The sequence below is a fragment of the Puntigrus tetrazona genome, chromosome 21 (genome assembly GCF_018831695.1).
Source record: "Puntigrus tetrazona isolate hp1 chromosome 21, ASM1883169v1, whole genome shotgun sequence".
Lineage (NCBI taxonomy): Eukaryota > Metazoa > Chordata > Actinopteri > Cypriniformes > Cyprinidae > Puntigrus > Puntigrus tetrazona.
This window is the reverse complement of record NC_056719.1, coordinates 14,433,487-14,453,517: the sequence shown is the minus strand read 5'-3', so window position 1 is coordinate 14,453,517 and position 20,031 is coordinate 14,433,487. Positions and strand designations below refer to the sequence as shown.

At 38.4% G+C, this 20,031-nt stretch overlaps 1 protein-coding gene across 4 annotated transcripts in view; it reads right to left on the bottom strand.

Moving 5' to 3' along the window:
* dacha (dachshund a) overlaps window positions 1-20,031 on the bottom strand; it is a 124,659-nt gene that overhangs the window by 1,522 nt on the left and 103,106 nt on the right. For 2 of the 4 annotated variants that reach the window (XM_043221973.1, XM_043221971.1), the window contains 4 exons: window positions 11,383-11,528; window positions 10,809-10,965; window positions 9,108-9,254; window positions 6,384-6,449 (listed from right to left, as the gene is read on the bottom strand). In XM_043221973.1, coding sequence (XP_043077908.1) covers window positions 6,384-6,449; window positions 9,108-9,254; window positions 10,809-10,965; window positions 11,383-11,528 — 516 coding nt within the window. The remainder of the gene's footprint in view (window positions 1-6,383; window positions 6,450-9,107; window positions 9,255-10,808; window positions 10,966-11,382; window positions 11,529-20,031) is intronic. The other 2 variants (XM_043221974.1, XM_043221972.1) reach the window with 1 other exon arrangement.

The window sequence follows — 20,031 nt, the reverse complement described above, 5'->3', positions numbered from 1 at the left end:
GTCAAATTAATAATAATAATAATAATTTGCTTCCAAAATAAAAGTGATTACGTAATTCAGAACACACACACACACACACACACACACACATATATATATATATATATATATATATATATATATATATATATATATACACATATACATACATGTAAACATTTTTCTTTAAGTAACAAATATGCTTGTAATGTGTATATTTATTATGTATAGAAAAATACAAACACATGCATGTATATATTTAGGAGATATATTTAATACATTTATGTATAATATAAGAATATAAATATATAAATGCATATGCATATAAGTAATTTACTGTATGTGTGTGTATTAATATATACATAATAAATATACACAGCACACACATTATTATGTAAAAAAAAAAATCTTTTGAATGCTATTAATCATGATCAATTGTTTGACAGCACTAATATATATATATATATATATATATATATATATATATATATATATATAATTCATCAGATTTTAGAGCTTTAACTATCAATTATATAATATGAAAACGAGGCTTAATATCATTTTATCACAACAGTGTTCTATTAATTAATATTCCACCACCCCCAAGAGAATCGCAAGACTTCGTAATTCAAGAACCATAATTAAAAAAGGAACAAAAACAAAGACATTAATGTCTTCCAACATCAAAACTTAGCAAGTTTAGAGAATGAATCATGTTTGCAGTGGCCGTAAAGCACTAGATCAGAGAGAAACAGCTGGTGGTTGAGGGGCAGGAGTGCTGCAGATGCATGTTAATCGGAGAGCTCGCAGCGCACCGTCACACAGGAAGCAGTTCATTAGGACTCGAGTGCTTTTACATGTTCAACATGCTCGTTTCTGCAAGCACCAACAGATGAGCTAATATGTATGCAGGATGTAAACAAAACTGCACTCGAGGTACACGGACGTAAGAGAGGGAGAGCGGGACATGAAACTGAGCGTGTTTACGTCCCTGCGCATAATCTGTAGGTCACCTCAAATCTGTTCACTACGCAACTGGAAATGTGAAAAAAAATGTCATTTCGGGTGCCCAGGGGTTATGTAAATACGTCACGTTTCATGGTGATGATTTTCACAAATTGGCCATTCTCTAACGATTTTGATAGAATACATTTTTACATTTATTTTATTAATGTGTTATTTAAAAAAATGCCACACAAAATGTTGCCTTCGCTCAAATGCAAATCGTATGTTACAAATGCATTTAAAAATAGCATTTTAATTTACACATTGATATTATATTAGTAACCATATTGTACATTCTGCAGTCTTTTTTAAAAGAAATAAACATTAGTAATACATTTTTAATTTGCTGCTTATTAGTTTGTGCGGTATTTGTTAAACTGGGTAAGATATAGAATACAGTCATGTAAAATTAATATGTGCTTAATTAGCACTAATAATTGGCTAATATCCTTGTAACATGCATGCTAATAAGCAACTAATAGGTGTAAAATAATGTGTTATCGATTGTTAAAATACATAATTACATGCAACCATTACTTGCAACCATAAAATGGCTAATATTTTAACTTCCAGAGCTTTTCGGAAAATGACCCATGATTCTGTGCTTAACCTCCGGAAACCTCCTTACTCTTATACTCTCTTTTTTTTTAGTGGCTCATTTTTTCATAACTAACATTTTCCGTTAGTGAACCGATGTGCATTCTCATTCGACCCTTTTTTTAGTTTATAAACACACACACAGAGCATGAATATTAAACGTGCCATATAGCGCATTACTTGTGACACTCATTCTATACATCAACCATTTGAAATGTATGAGCGACGCATTGAGGCCTGCTGGTGCTGAAAGGAGAGAGAGATACGCTAGAAGAGATAAATAGAAGGAGGCTATTTCACTTGCTCTGAAATATGAGTTACGAGTAATATCCTGAAGTGCAATTAATTGAGTCCTATGGCTGACAGCAGACTAAATCTGCCATGATGAAGCTGCACCCAGGAGACACCGAAGCAAATAGTTCATACACTTAATACAGAGACCTGACAGAGCAGGACACTATCTGTTTTGTTAAGCAGGATATGGGCCAAAATACCAGCATTCAATGCATCGAGATTCATTTCTCTTTTGTGGATATCAGTTTTCATGTCACAGAAAAAAATGGGATTTTGCTCATCCCGTTGTATTATATAACTTAATAGTATTTTTTAAAATAATTAAATTAGCAATATTTTGCTCATTCTCTTAGATTTTATAACCTTATAAACTTATAAAAATTATTTTAGACATAGGGCAATTTTAAAACGAAATATGCAATAATTATTTTATGTATTTTTTCATGTATTTATTCATTCAATTAAAGCTTTTTTTCATGTATTTATTCATTCAATTAAAGGTAAAATAAAAAATATATTTCCACCACAAATTCACTTCAGTGTGCTGCAAAATGACAAAAATTCACAGAATTGTATGCAAATGAATGAATAAATAAATGCACATCAATGTAAATTAAATCATATATATATTAAATTACATTAAATTAAATTACATTTGCTGTTTTATCAATCTGTAAAGTTATATACAAAGGCAACCTTCTTACATGGGTATTTCAGTAAATAACTGTTGCCAGTGATGAGGTCAAGCCTATGAATCTTTGGCTCTTTTGCCCCACATGTAGGATACTGTAAATAGATGGATGGGGAGGTGAAGGTGGTCCTCCTCTGGGACCTTCTCCGCAACACACGGCTCCCCTCCATATAACCCCGGACTCATTTATTCTCCAAATGCAAAAACCACTTCCTCATCCTTGATTATTCATGCTCGTTATATCACAGCAGGATACCAATTAATAGGTTGAAAACTTCTAGATATGAACGGTGTGCTGGAGTTACGGAATTCCACGCGGAATCTGCACACTTTCAGAGCCGACTGTCGGAACGCGCGCGGGATTCTCCGGAAATGGTGTCGCCGCCACGTTTTAAGTTCGGTTTGCTCCATCTTAATTACATTTTCACCTCGCCTCCCTTCTTCACTCCCTCTCTCTCCCACCACTCCACACTTCTCTTAATCGGCTTGTAAAATGATGTCACCTTCTTTTGTGTTCAGCAGTTTTCTGTTAGCGCCACTTGTCTTGATTAATCAGAAAAGGCACGGGTCATCGTAATGGCCCAACACAGGGGTGGAACCTGAGAAAGCGCAAAAAGCTTTTAGCCCGACGAGTGGGATCTCGGCAAGGACAATCAAACCTAATGAAATCAGCTGTCACTGCTAAGCTTGCAAAACTGTGAAGTCCGACTTGGGAGAGAAGCACGGGCTAATTAGATTTTTGCCGGCTGTAATGGATAAATGTGGTGAGCTCGGGGAGGGGTGGAGCGGACAACAGACTTCATACACAAACTCCCCAGGTGAGGCGGCCGCCAGACTCTGTAAGCTGATTGCACAGACACCTTTCCTCTTTCAGCGTGATGGAACTTCTAGATAAAGAAGTGTAGAGATAAAGTGATGATCTGTGCATCCGAGAGAGTGCGGGATCATTATGTTTTCCCTTCCGTTCCTTTACCAGCGAATTAGATACGCCCTTTCTTTTGTCTGTTACAGTTTAGATGTTGTTTACACCACAAAACGGACAAAAACAGTTAACTCCGTTTGTATTTATTTTCAGAAATACATTTTTTTGAATTGTAAATTTCAGGTAATATCAAACTGAAGTTGGTTTGTTTTGATTAAGTGATACTAACTCAAACGCAGGTAACTTAAATTAAGTGTTTTTTCATATATTAACAGTTTATTGGTCAAATTATTGGTCAGCTCTGACGAGACTCCTCTTAGCTAGCATGTGTTTTCAAAGTGACAGTAGCCCTGTCACCTGACCTAAATACACCGTGCCGATTCGCTCAAATGGACTTATCGGCTTCTGTTCGAAAACTTCTGCAGTAAACCGCTATTGCCTTGAACAATTCTGGCTTTTTTGAAAAAACACGTTGGGGTATAGTGGAGAATTAACTTGCATCGTTAAAAAAGTTCCCTTTATATTGCAGTGTTAATATTTTGGTGGCCTCCGTGAACAGAAATTTTACTAGGAATGATTACTTCCTACAAGCCAATCATATTGAGTACTGTATATACGGCATTCATAATCGCAATCTCAAATAACGTACTGTTAACTGTACAGCCCTAAACTGTAACCGTATTGAACTAGTTTTTTCTCTTTAGTGAAGTTTTAAAGTGTAATATAAAGCTGTTTTTTTCCTTTGTAGGGTTGCTGAATAGTACTCATGAAGTGACCAGTCGTACTACTGTGTCAGAGCGATTACAGTCCCATAGCAGAGAGATTCATTTGCACCTCGTATTAGCCTCTGCATTGTAGGGGAAAGGTCTGATCTTCACGTTTCCTGGTTCTGCTCGTTGCTCTAAAGGTCAGGGGCATTGTGACGGAGCTCTAACACTAATCCCTGCTGTTATGCTCACATTAGTGACGCCTCAACTCAAGTCACAGACTACATTCCACGGGCCTCCAGAGTGCCACTAAAACGGTCGCTATTAAAACAAAAACATTTCTCCGTTTTTCTGAATTAAGTGGGAACTGCTATTTGTCATTTAAAGATACATAACATTTCATTGGAATAAATGGCACTTGTTAAAAAAAAAACAGCATAGTACAGTCTAACTGCAATTTTGTACAGAACCCTTAAAGGGACACGGTAGGGAAAAGAATATGTATTTCAATAAGATTGCATCCTCTAGCAGAAGTTTGGCATTCCCTTGAGAAACTTTGCATTTTTTTTAATTTCCAGATAAAGTTTTTTTTTATTTTGTGTGTTGCCTTGAGAAGCAAACGTGAGGCTTCTCGGGGAACTCAAAAGTTTGTGAGTGAACACAAAGCATGGAAATATAATTTTTCCTCCCATCTCATCTTTATTTCCTTCTCCGTGTCTCTTTAGGGCCTCTATAATGTTGAATCCATTGCGAGGGAAATTTTGGAAGTAATATGGATAACATGCTAGAACCATCATCACAATTTCCCCCCTCCAAACAGCCAGAAATATTCAGATAAACAGAGTGACCTTTATATGACACAGATCGGGATTACTAGTGACAGCATGGGAACTAAACTGCTGCTGATCAACCGAGTGATTCACTAATTTGCGATAACTAAAAAACCTATATATAAGTTTATTATTTTAGGAGCCAATTTTTACTCCTAAATGAATTCCAGAACGATTTCAAGATAAGCGCATCTCAACTAGTGGGTTTAGATTTGAGAGGGATTGTTGCTTTTTTTACAATAACCAATTGCGATTGTATATGAATCTGCTCACCACTTAATGGTAGCAACCCAACTCAAAAGCACTTTTTTTTAGCCAAGTCATGAGTTACTTGATGTCTCACAAGATTTGACAACAGCATGCTCTATTCCGTCTCCAGATGTCGGCCTACAAAATAACAATTGATGTACTTCTCAGTCTGGTCTAAGGCTGAGCGTCTTTGATCTGCAGGTTTTGCAGATCTGACCTGGAGTTGAAAGTTACAGACTTTGAAACATGAGATGTGCTACAGATTTAGGGTGAAGTTGTGTCTGATTCAACCCGGAGAACCTACGATCACCCGCCGATGACCCTTTTACACTGCGAATGAACCCCCGGTGCCGCCCCAAAGAAGAAAAAAAAAACTGCCGATATCTACTCTGCAAGCGCTTCAGCAGTGCTCTGTTACAGCGCCGCTGTCAAAGCCAGAAGAAAAATGGGTGTCTCTTTATTTGCAGACTGTGAAATTGGCTATATAGGGGGAAAAAAACATTTCGCTCATTTTCGGCGGAGCACTTTGCAGCCCATTTCCACTGCATCTTCTGTAAACATATGTATTTATTCACCTTCCCCCAGCCCCACATTTCAATAAGATGTACGGCAGCGGGTCTTTAATTCGCCGTCAGACGTGTTGATAATAGGTCCCATTCATCAAACGCAACTTTTGGCCAGATTTGGGAGGCTAGCTTGGAGGGAAGGGGGAAAGACAGATGGAACGGGGATAAGAATGAAACTGTATGAGTGTGTGCAGAAGAGCTGTAAAGCGCAAATAGATCTCGGGGAACGGAAGCGTGAAAGGCACATGAAAACATCAGTTTGTAATCTCACTCCTGAAGGAGTTGGACATCTTCAAAGGGACCCAATGAGATGTAAGGCAAGTTCAGGGATTTACTCCGATAGTTTTGCCGGGGTTCGGCCCCAGGAGAGATGGGGGCCTCTGGACCATATGTACAGCACATGGCTGGATGCATCTTCTCAACTGAAGCCATTTTTCCCTTTCATTCAAATACAGACTATTGACCATATGATGTCAGGTCTTTACTTCCAGTTTTGTAGTTTGTGGTAGTTACACTTGTAGTTTAAGTACGGTGAATTCTTACCTTGTACAGCTGAGTTCTCCTGCTGGCTGCCATTATGTTCAGACTTCACCTCTGGTATCACTGCCTCTAAAATCAAATATTAGTTTTCATCAGTAAAACGTGCCAAATAAATATATTTAAATAACATTTTACAATCTGAACTACTTTTCTGGGGTCCTCTCAAGGGAAATTAAAAAGTGGAGAAGTTTCATTGAAAATACGCATTCAAAACTTTGAGGTCAGTAAGTGTTTTTTTATTCAGCATTTAAGCTTTTTACATCAAACTCTTGTAAAACTCTTTATCATTTCAAATAAATACTTTATTTGGAACATCCTATTTATTAGAGCGTCCTTAAAAAGCGCATTAAGTGCGTATTAAAAAGAAAAATATTAAGTGGCACAATTGTTGTCAGTATTGATGCTAATTAAAAATGTTTTGAACAATGTCTTGAGCAGGATGCTTATATTATATTAGAATGATTTTTTAAGAAAATTGAGCTTTGCATCAGAGGGATGCATTGCATTTTAAAACCAGTTAAAATAGAAAGCAGTTATTTTAATTTGCTGTTTTTACTGAATATTTGATCAAATAAAAGAAGCTTTGGTTAGTAAAACTTACTGAACAGAAGTGCGTAATATTACGCATTAAAAAAGATTTTCATTTATTTAGCAACGTTGTCTGCTTTGCTCCCTTGAGTTGAACCGCACTTGGAAAATCTCCACAACAAAAGCTGTGTTGCACAGATAAACAAAAGAGGAAGTAGCTTTATCTGAGGAGAGATGTGACGTAACAGCAGACCTTCACAATATGGATCTTTTTCTAGCATTCCCCTCAGATGAAAGGCAAAAACAAAGTGCATTTCTCATAATGAATTCGCGTCTAATCAGCCTTGGCCTAATAATTGCTCCAGCACTCATGTAAATACTTGCAGATGTCTCGCAAATGTACCTGTTACCCCCCCCCCCATTCAAATTCTGCTTCTGTTAAGATATTCACAATTAAACAAGTGTAATCAAAACAACAGCAAGCGATTAGGAAAATGGTTTGGCCTTGATAAGTGTGCGTATTTAGAGCGTTTATGATAAACATCAGACTCCATTTCCTCAGCACAGATTATGATGCTAATGCATTGCTAATAGTTATGACCTAGACGGAAATACCGATATCAGCAGCACTGACTAAAAAAAATATGAAAATGAACAGAAGGTTAAACAAAATATTAACGGACAAACTGAGGGAAGCTCTGAACGAGCAGATCTTTAAAGATACTTTAATTTAATAGAATTTCTTAAATCTCAAATAAAAAATATTTACTAGAAAGTGGCATTAGAAAATCTGAAAAAAAAATCAGTTGGATGAATTTCATAATAATAAAATATATTTTACGAAATATACGATTATTTCAAAATATGCACATAGTATAGAATAGTTCAACCAAAAATGTAAATTCTGCCATCATTTACTCACTCTCCAAACTTTTATGACTTTCTTTGTTCTGCCGAACACAAAGGAAGATATTTTGAAGTTCAAACCAGGCTGTTTAGGGTCACCATTGACTTCCATGATAGACCCAAAACAGCTAGGTTACTAACTTTTTTCAAAACATCTTCCTTTGTGTTCAGCAGAACAAAGAAAGTCATACAGGTTTGGAACTACTCGAGGATTAGTAAATAAAACGGAATTTTCATGAACTATTCATTTAACCGTTCTGGGGCAATTAGCATGAGTGTGGTTTCATTTTCCACTGTGGAGCTGATAACAGCGCTTGTTATACAAATGCATCAGTTGTTGCTTTGGTAACGCACGTGTTTATACATACAGCATCAGACATGTATTGTGCCTGCATTATGGAAGATGATCAGATATTTCGGTCTAAACGCTTGGCCAGCTACAGAGAGAAACTACTAGCCAGACAACAGACCAATCCTGAGTGGCGATGTCCCTACACTCTTTCTGTTAGCTAACCGTGCTGAGAACTGTTCCTAACTTTGTCGAGCTCAATAGCTATTGGCGATCTCATAATTAGGTCACACTTTATTTCAATAGTCCACTTTTAGACTTTTTAGACAGTTAGTAGAGTATTAGTAGACGTTCTGCTTAATATCCTCTAGCATTTTATTTTGACGGGTCCATAACACGCAACATATTGACTATGAGAAACTTTGCAAGTATACGTCAACTTATTCAACTAACCCTAAACCTACTCTAAACAGTCTACTCTGAGAGTTAGCAGACATGTAGCTGCAGATGAATGAGAATTAGTTGACGTGTAGTTACAAATGGCTTAAAGTTAGTAGATTGTCTAAAGTGGATTACTGAAATAAAGTATAACCCATAATTATACAGAGCAGAATTTTGAACTTTATTATGGGCTTGTCAGCTTATTGCATGGTTAGGACGCAGGGGTTTGTCCCAATACCACACTTGAAGGTCTTGTAGGTGAACAAGACTGTTTAAGACAAGATCTTGTAGGTGAACAAGACTGTATAAGACTGTTTAAAATCTCTAACTTTGCATCAAAGCGGTATTTTCAGCTCTGTGTATCCCATCGTTCACAATATCCTCAATGTCCAGTAATCTTTATGAGGACTTTATTTAAAACACTGCGGTTGCAGCCTTCAAAACCGCTTGAAAACACTCGGGCCGAATTCAGGAAATGTCATGTGAGCAGACGAGTGGTCAATTGAGAAGTGTGGGTATCGGGACAGGTCCGGCGTTGTGTTTGTGTCAGAGCAGAGCCCCACCGTTGAGACTCATGCGGAGACTCTCGGGAGATGTGGCCTGTTTGAGCGCCTGTTCCACCTGCTCTCTCCTCTTGGACTCAAACTCCAGAGCCTCCTGCAGTTTCCTCTTCGCCTTCTTTTCCTTCTTCAGACGCTTCTGAATGGTGGCTGAGGGCGAGAAGAAAGAAGTTTGAGCAAACATTCAAACGTAAAACGCTTCTCTCCTTCAGCATGGTGTCTGAAAACACAAGGAGACGCCGGCGCAGACACGTTCACACATTAGAGACTTGAAAGTGCTCATTAGCACTAGCAAAACAAAAACATATGGTGCGCTACGTGCAACAGCTTTCAAAAAGGATATGTAAAATTGCTAGGGTTTTTAGATGCTCGGATTAATAAACTTTACGGAAATGTGGCCTAGTTAGCGGTGTTTGCTCGGGCATCGCTACAAATATTACTCGTGTTCAGCGTTCGGGGACCCTGCGAATAAGCGAATCGTTATAGAACCGCTAATAAAATAATAAATTCAACCTAACCGTGTGCATTTATGGGCCAACGCAACAGCTGTACACACCTAACGCCAACACATCGCACAATGTTTTCACACAACACAATCCTCTGAATATGTGCAAACATAATCAACTCTGTGTATATGTGGATTCGCAGCAATTAACGGCCTTTTGAAACACTCGGAGTCTGGCAGAAGACCTTAAAACAAGCTCCCGGCGTGTTCGCTCGCTCGCGGTGTTAAATGTATGTCCCTTCCTCCTCACACCTCTAATTACTTGTCTTTGATTGGCCAAATCATCCACCATATAACAGCGCGCGTTAAAAGAACATGAAATGCTGTAACAGCCATGGCTAATAAATTATTGAGGTGTTTGTACATATTGTCAGAGTTGTTATCCAGCTGAATAATTGGCTTAATTTCTTGGCGCAAACGGCAGGAGTTGAATTGGCAGTAAATCCACTAGTGACACGGTTTGGTTGCGATGTAGGGAGGGAGTTGGCGGCACACACTCTGAGGTTTTTCTGAGCGTTCGTCATGCTTTAATGTGTTTACTTAAAAAAAAAATGGGGACTGGAAGGGTTCATACACATGACCAAAGAATTTCCATCTCTTTTCTGGTAATTTGTGATTACTGAATAAGGCTTAATCTAAAAAAACTATCCCTAAAGCTATTGGTAAACACACACACACACACACACACATATATATATATATATATATATATATATATATATATATATTCAATATCACAATGCATCACGATTATATATAATATTTATTTTAAGCATTTTTATTAAATTATATAAGCAGGACACTTTTTAAAATAATGATGCTATATGTTATATTATTATATTATTATTTGATTAATATATAATTAATTAATTATTGTTAAAAATTCAAAGTAGGCCTAAATATATCTTCAAAACATGGAGGAAGGAAGAAATGACAATTACAAGCGATAAAGAAAAAACACTTTCATTATCTGGGAGTGCTTTAATTATTGAAAGTTTATGGGCAATCATAGTTATGGGTTTTTATTTTTTTAATCAGATCTATTTCCACATATCAGATATTTTGCCCTGTTCTGAAAACAGTATTCATGTACTGCATTTATGTACTTATTTAAATGTGAAAAAAGCCCTATTTCAAAAGCAAGTTCAATTATGACCCTTTAGGCGACGTCCTTTAGGTTTAATAGTGTGTGTACGTACCTCGGCTGTGCAGTTCAGAGGTGAGTTGTCTCTCCAGACTCTCTCTCATCTCTCTTTCTCTGTACAGCTCCATCTTTAACTCCTTGCGTTCCTGTTGCACCTGTTTCTCCTGCACACGGGCATTATCCACGGCCACCTTCAGCAGACCCTGAGCCGCCAACATGACACAAGACACACTCGATTTTAATACACAAATAAACATCCACAGTTACTGTATGCATCGTGAATATGCTTTAAAGCACTGCTTCTTTACCAGGGGGGCCAGGGTCCACTAGGGGGCCTCAGAAAACTTCCACTTTAAATTATGTAAATGAATATTATGATTATATATTATTACTTCTACCTACTACCATAAGGCTACTATGTTTATATTGGAATTAATATATTAAAACAATCTAAATGTTACATTTAAATGACATTTAATATTAAATAGCTGTTGTTTTTATTGAAGAACGTACAATTCTTGAAATCTTAATTGTGGTTTATCGATAACAAAGCAGCGTGTGGGTTTTTAACATGACTTAATTTTTTAACTATTTCAAACAAATATACATAAAACACACACTGCATGTACCTGGATGTTAGTGAGCAATGTCTCCACGGAAGAGAGGCCATCTGCAAACAGGAAGGGAGCGGGGAAGCCTGGAGGAAGAGTCTGAGTGCCCAGAGGAAGCTTCTCGAACCCTGGTTTCTGCATGGGCAAAGCTAACTGAGCCTCATCTGATAAAACAAAACAAAACATATGTTGTGAATAGTCGTGCCAATGTTTTTAGAAAGTTAACATGTTAATGTAAGTGATTTTTTTTTATATAAGCTCTTAAAGCATTTATTTATATATTTATTCACTTAAGCACCAAGTGTTTCTTTTTTCTGTGTAAAATAGTGGTTGGCCAATGTAGAATTTTATTAATAGCCAAAAATAAGTAAATAAATGTTGCAATTGCTAAAAATTAAAATGAATTAATGTAAAAAAAATTATTAATGAAACTCTATAAAACATCTTCATATACCATTTACTCTCTTTTGTCTAACGATTGTATAATAATTTCTATAATTACGTAAAAACTTTTTTTATTTCTGTAAAAATTCTAAATATAAATTAAAAATCTAAATATCAGTTGACCGCTACAGCAAAACCTATTGAAATTAAATTTTGTTTTAAGTAAATTGTGTCATTTCCTTGTCACCAAGCAGAATTTAAAAATTAAAAACATTTTCCAAAGAAGCTTGCTCCCGTCCATCTTCCATTGGTCAAACAAACAGATAGCTCCACCCCCAACCTCACCCTATTGGTTGAGTCAGACTGATCAGAACACTCAAACGCACTTAACGCTCCCACAATTAAAAAAAAAAAAAAACAATCTACAAATTGCTCACTTAATGTATATGTAACAAACCGGAAAAAACTAAGTATTTTCCCAAAAAATTCACTCTTCACCTCGAAGTGAGTTTTATACAGCATACAATTTAGCTTCACAGAGGATGAACCGGCTATAACCAAAGCGAGTGTTTACCGCACACCCAGAAACGGTAACCGTGAATATCACTCAGCAGGGAGAAGATAAACCGAGCGAGTGCTTCACAGTGCATTTCTGAAGAAACTCAAAGCTGCTGTGTCCTAACCTCCTTATAGCAGTTAAGCTCTTACTTTCACACACACACGATCCATACTGTACCCACAATCCCTGTAGGCGACCCCTCCCACCCACAGTGGCAGGCCGCAAACTCCAGCCCCACTGCAGCAGCAATAACAGATAGAACTGGGGCTGAATAAGAAAGAGTACGAGCGGTCATGATTCACCCCGGCTAATCTGGCCGGGGCCTCTCTCCGCGCACGTTGACACGGCCCGTCCAGGGCTCCCTACGCAAGACAAATAGGACGGCTGGGGTGGGAATTGTGATGACAGTGTATCACGGGTCACATCGATTTCCCCGCCGCGCGCTCTCCCGCGCCCCACCAGATAACCCTGCACTCCTTTCTGCCCATTGTTCATACCCCACCTGTCCCACCAGCCATAAATTTTCCCCCTTCTTTCCTCGCCACAGCAAAGGGCATTAAAGAAGAGAGGAGCCGAGAGAAAAAGGGAAGAATTCGCCCTCCTCCTCCTCCTCTTCTCCTTACAGGTTGACAGTGTGTGATTAAGTTTTTGGTGCCGGCTGAAAGTGGCGAGCAGATGAAGGTCACGCAGATAGAGTGTGAAGAGGAAAACGCGCGAGAGCAAGAAGGATAGGGTGAGAAAAGGGGTGAGCGGAAGGGGACGCTGGAGAGAGAGGTGTGAGGTGAACTGTGAGATAAAGCTGGAGGTGAAGACCGAAAAAAACGAAATAACACGAGGAGCCGTGCGTCCGTTTCCTACGTTTAACAAGATGTTTCTTTTCTAATGTGTGTGCGGAGGAAAATCTTCATAATCTTTCACTAAAACATAGCTTCTTAGCCTCTAAAATGGCTTTCATTTCAACGTCTGCTTTCAAATATTGACTATTTTTGTTCCTGAACAAATCTGTATTTTTTTTGTTTGTTTCAACTTCTGACCGATTTGCTGTTTTATTCAAAACAAGGAGAGAAAGGAAGTTTATGAATCATTAATGTGTAAAAATATCTTATAATTGAATTGACGTAAAAGCCTATATTGCATATATATATATATATATATATATATATATATAATTGTATATAATTGGGTATAGTATTACCCAGCTCTATATGCACCTCTGTAAGTATATCCAGCTTTATACAAACGTACATAAATCAATATACTATATCTCAATTATTTGATTGTTTTTGTTTACACTATAATCTCCCAGCTCTAATCTGTTAAACAAAACTGTAAGATATAGAGAGATAAGGTGCTATGAACATTAACTTGATTTTCTGTAAAGCTGCACTGAAACAATGTGTTTTGTGAAAAGCAATGCGACTCAGTAGAGAGAATTTTCATTTTATGACAAATCTGTTAAATGGATGATTCAGTGACTCGTTAGTAATACACAGGCCACCTACTGGCATAACTGTGTAACTTGCAGAACGAATCAGGAAACAAATCTTGATTCAGATCACTTAAATGAAACAAACTCCTTCCCCCGCATTCTGTTTTTCTTAGAAATATCACATCACTGAAGAAAAACTGTTTCTCAACGCCGTTTCACGAACAGGTCAGATATCAGCATCAACCTCTTTGTAGTTCTATTTAGTGAGCTGATCATTCAAATTCAGGATTGGGGAGCTAAAAACTACATTTCCCAGGTCAATGCGGCAATAGAAAGGAGGTTAATGGCAGCGGGTTTTTCAAAGCCCTGCCCTCCTGCTGGCCCCTGCACACCTAATTGCAAGTCCCTTTTAAACGACAGATTTATCTTGCTGCGGCTGCTGATAGTGTTCACTTCAATTCATTTTATTCCATCCAGCAAAGAGGGTGGAAGAGCCCTCGGCCCATGACATTTACAAAGTGCCCCCGTTCTGTCTCCTCTCACTGTAATGTGCACGAGTAATGATACCGTGAGAGTGTGTGTGTGTGTGTGTGTTAGGGCAAGCACAATGGGATCTGTTTGTTTGTACATATTGTGTGTATGCTTGTTTGATAAAAATGTCTTTTCGGTCCTGGGCAGAAGACAATACCGAATCATTTTTTGCAAATGTAAACATTTTTACAAGACGCAAGTGCTGTAACACACAAAAAAAACACCCCTGACCCACGAAACAAAACATTCATCCACTCAACCCTACAAAACAGCGCCAGCCCAGAGCACAAAGTGAACAAACAGATAAATAAATAAACTAACAAAAAGAAGGAAAGTGCTTTTTTCTTTTAACTGACCGCTGCAATCAATAATTCATTTATCGGACCTTTTATTTGCTGTCCACTAAAAATAAAGACAATATGAAGTTTCTAGAAAAAGCTTTCTGGCCGGTTGCAAACAAAGAAACTCACCGCCGAGGCCACCAGAGAAAAGCAAACGGAAAGAGAAACGGCGCAAAGCTTTGTTTTGAGATTTACGAGCTTTTCCGCATTTTTTAAATATTAATATATCATTCCAATGGAATAAACAATACGGTGTTGAATGCTGCGGCTCTTTTCAAATGTAGTTAGCGTTTTGACTGGCCTCGTCCAGGTAAGGCGTTCTCAAACGTGTGAGAACCTCATCGAATCTGTAAATGCTTTCTTCTCGTGTCTCTTCCTCAAACTTTTCTTCGAAAGATGCTTTTCTCTCAGCGAGTCGCTTGACATAATGTCAGCCTTCCCAGACGCAGCGGATTCTGCCCCCCGTTCCATATGGATGAACAGATGCCGGGGACAGGAACGAGAGAAAGAAGGCTATCTCCCTCAGCGCCTTTAACCCCAATGTGCTTTTCTTGCCCCCACATATTTGTTCGGTTTTATTTTGTACATGTGTCGGAGGGGACGTCTCTTGAATATTCAAAAGGATCCAATTAGGGGGTAATTTAGTGCGCGTCTACGGCGCTGTGTTTTTGTCAGGTATGTGTACGTGATCACATCCACACTAATATAGGTTTGTTTACACAAAGATTTACATATGAAGATCAAGGCACACAACTAATCACCATAATTGCCAGAGTAAATGTTAAGAGATGGGCAACAGCTAATTATTTGAGGTTGTTTTGAACTGCGGGGTCCTTTTTTAGCACTATAGTAATAATGTCATGAAAGAGGAAATTAATGACAAGTGTATATAATGCTGAGCAAAAAGTTGTAGATGCTGGCTTTATGCTTTGCTTTGATTAAATCAGGTCAGGATTAGGGCTGTTTAGTTGTCTTAGGGTCACATTCCACCTCTAAATCAAAAGAAACTTTTTTTTTCTAATTAAAAACAAGCCTTTTGATACCATTTAAGACTGTATAACGGTGTTGATATAACCGCAATTAAGCATATTTTCTCCTACATTTTTATTACTGTAAAATGTCTCTAAAATGTTGTTCTTGTAAATCCCATTACTCTCAGTTATGCAATTCTCATTAATGCAATTAATTATAAATGAAATGTATACATTTCAGAATTAAAAATGTGTAATGATGCAATGCAATTTTTTTATATGCCAATGCATTGTATGTTTAAATACTGTAGGATTTTATTTAAAACGTTTACATTGTTTTACATCTGTTTTGCCTATTTGTTTTTATTTGGCCACCATACATAATTAAAAAAAATTTTTTGGATTAAATATGACGTTGTTTTGATCTGTGAACAGGTGAGATTCACTTGTCTCGTTTGTCAGCTTTTACTATCACAATGTCGATCACGTAAGGTTGAGTGAGCACGCGACACTTGATCTGTACAGTTTATTGCAAGGCAACGGTTAGAGGACTTTCTATTAATATTCAAGAGAAACCAGGATTGGGGTAGGAAAATGCAGTAAAAATTGAGTAAAAACAGGGAGGAAAAACAAGACGAGATCAGACCTTCCCACCGAAGCTGATGCCACACAGACTCTGATGGAGCGTTAGCCCACTAGAGAAAAAAGCTTGAGAGAGACAGATCGCCCCTCTGCCAGTTAGACATTTATTCCCAACAAGATGGCAGTGTTTGACAGGAGGCGCCGGGGGAGCCCTAAAGCATGGGGATCCAAACGCCTGGGTGGTATTTATAGCTGTGAGACACAGTCCAATCAGAACCAACTCACAGAGGAGTAACACGACGGATGAACAACCCCACTGATTCACAAACACACAGACGTATGTTACCGGACAGTCCTCAAGCCACCAGATTACTTGCAATTTATATGAAAATAAAGGGTTTCGTGGGGAACTTACTGTGTCGTCAATAACAGTCACATTTACAGATGCTTGGCGAAAAAATTGTGGGAGAAATGCAGTCATTTCAACGCAGTCGTTCCACATGTCTAAAGTTGTCCATGCAAATTGTACAACACTGATCAACGTCAGCGTGAAAGCATCTGTGCGAGCCACCCTTCATACATCTCTATGATATAGAGAATGGAAAAATACAACTTTTTTTAATAGCAGACAAGGAAGTAACCACCTAAATCACTAGCAACTGCATAAATACACAGTAAAAACATTCAACAAACACTTCGGCTTTGCGGCAGCCTATGCAACATCCTTCAAAAAACGCACACGTCTGGTTCGACTTGCTGTAACGAAAATTCAGCAAAGCACGAAAACTTCCTACCGCTGAACCGCAAGCTATATTACCGTCAATGAAAGCGATACAGCGCACGAGTCACTCCCTATCACCTCTTAATTTCGTTCTTCAACTTCAAATAATTCTCAGGGGTTACACTTCCAAAACTTGAGGTCCACGGGGCCCCTGATTCACTAGAGCGCGGAATAACAAGCTACATTAAAACCAGGCCCCCAAAAGGAAATGCACAAAGCACTTAATGAGCTCAACCAAAGCAAAGGACCAATGTTCGTTAGTTAACCCCCACGATACATACGTATACACAAAAAAGATGAAAGCAGGACAATAAAACCCTAGCAGTAATAGGTTGGAGGAGGAAGTGAATGAGGGGGTATTAGTGTATATTACATTTTAACAGCCATATGCAGGCTGGACCGCAGAACACGTCTGGGCTGCTAGGGAAGATAGAGGATGCTGGGAATGTAAAATGAAAGAATAGTTGGCGCAGCGAGAGCTATAAAAGTGGCACTGCATTGATCTTTGCCCTGTTTTGGCTTGGATATTCTGAAACTGGAAAAGTACAATGTTTCTCAAGCGTAGTAGGAAAGCCAACTAGCGAGAAACAATAGAACCGGGGAACTAGAAAATGAAACTAAATCCACTTCACAAGCACCGACACGTGTTCGAACTTTCACCAAGTGTAAAACTCCCGACGTGGACTAAGAACAAACAGAACTAATTTGGGCGCGTTCTCACTTAAGTCTACAGGAGACTACAGGAAAGGGCAATTTAAACGAACAAATACACCTGCAAATAAACAGGAAAGTAAACAAACTAGAAAAGAGGCCAGGCTGCGTTTTTCTGACACTCCAGCCCTGTGCCTAATGAATATGTGTACATGAAATGAGCCTTAATGAGAGCTTCCTTCTCCCCCAATTAGCGTGTGAAGAGCGGTAGGTGGAATATTAAATGAGAGGAATACTAGGTCAACACTGCAGCCCTTAACCTGCGCTCAGGAAGAATGGACCTACGAGATGAGCAGGTCTCAAGGGATGATGAAGAGAGCCCAAGAAACTTTCTCTCATGCAAGTTCTATCGTTTCCTTTATTTAGAAATGTGAGCTCATTTGTAACTTTCTCTATTTTTACAGAAAGATTGGTATTTGCGCTGAGGCTAATATGTAAGCGCTACATTAGGTTGATTCTGTCAACTTTAAGAAGTATGCTAGCATAAAGTAGCTTCTGGTACTAAATTTTGTTTTCAAGGCTGTATATGTTTTTTTTTTTTTTTTTCACATTTCTACAATGAGAATGTCTTCTTCCAACCACCAATGACTAGCATTAGAATCTAGCTATGTTAAAAAAAAAGCTAATTTTACTTTGAAAGGCTGTACATACTTGTGGATTTTTTACATGCTTAAACATTGTACTTGCTTTTTTAAGGTCTTATTCAAATGTACTAAACAGATTCAGATGCAGCTACTTTTTTTCAGGTAGCATTTGACTAGCGAGCTAACAGTTTAACCTATAGCTTAGCGTAATGCTAAGTGTTTAAAAAGCTAATTTGATTAGTAATCGCAAACAAACTAAGGGACACATTTTTATGTATATGTTGTAGATTTAGACCTGCGCATCGCTATATATTTATGGCTTAGGTTTCTCTGTAAACTGGTAATTGGCATTATTTAATTCTGGCACGTGTATTGTTTTCTTTTATCGGTACGACTATCTCTGTCTGCCTCGGGGCAGCTTTTCTTCAGATGCGATAGTGACACCGCACAGGAGAGCGCGCAAGCCTGAGAGACAAAAACCTGTTCCAACTCTTCCCTCAGAACCAGAGCAGAACACAAGCACCTGTCCTCACCCTTCTCCTCCTCTCTGCCTTCATCTGTGTGTGTGTGCGCGCGAAAGAGAGGAGGAGATAGAGCGCACATCATTTATCACTTGTGTTCTCGTCCAAAAATGTCGCTTTGGTGGGGTGACTTTCAACCGTGCTAACCTTGCCCCAAATTGCTAACTGTAACAGTTTACTTTTTCTTTCCAACATGTCATTGATTTTCCTCGCCTAATATCTGTTCCTCGTCATTAACACAAAGAGAAACGTTGCGCGCCATGAGCAGACCCTCAAACCCTCCAGCCTGAGAGCTCTCGAGGGCCGCTGGGGCCCCGCAAAGGGTCTTGGTTTAATTAAACCATCACAAACGCGCTTAGAACAGCAATCAACCTAATGATCAAAAAGGGTCTTCAAAGCCCATGGATGGTCCCCTTTGCACATATCTGAAGGAGGAGCTTGCGAATAAACAAACAAAAATGAAGATTAAAAATACGAGGCTCGAAAAGCCAAGCGCTTGCCGTTTGAGGCCTGATCCCTGACTTGGAACGAGGTAAAGCGATCGTTTCGTTTGTTGTGACTTATTTACCAGCGCGCTTATCTCAAAGGGCGAAACAATGGCGCACATTTCTATCAGAAATCATTACAGGCCATTTCAAATCATTTCCGCGCAGCTAATTTCATAATAGCGGAGGGAAACATTGATTGTAACCAGATGCTACATATCTACTCTGTGGAAAACTGGACAGAGCAATTACGGAGCGCGAGTCTCGGCCTGCCCGTGCTTCTTCTCGCACAAGCAAACGTACACTAAGTGCTCCGATAGCCAAAGTGCTTCGCATCAGCTCAATCCACATACATTAGCACGCTATCATACAACACGTATATACTCTGGACTAGACTTTATGTGTGCAATGAAGTGAACAAAAGGTGAAGAGAAACACGCTGGTACCTGCGAAGTACCTGCGTGTTTTGGTACCATAGTCTGTTAAATCAGACTATGGATGTATACTATGGATGTATATTTCAACCCAATAAAGGTGTTCCAATCCTCGACTAGTTTCTTATTAGTATGCCTATTAATATCATATTTATTAGTACTTCAAAGGCAGATTCTGCATTCAAATATTCTACTGTACATCCTTAAGCCTACCCAAAACCTTAACTTAACAAATACCTTACTAACTATCAGTTATCAGCAAATTTGAGGCAAAAGTTATAGCTAATGGTTTGTTAATAGCGAGAACTGGACCTTAAAATAAAGTGTGACTAAACATCCTAGTCAACGTGAGGT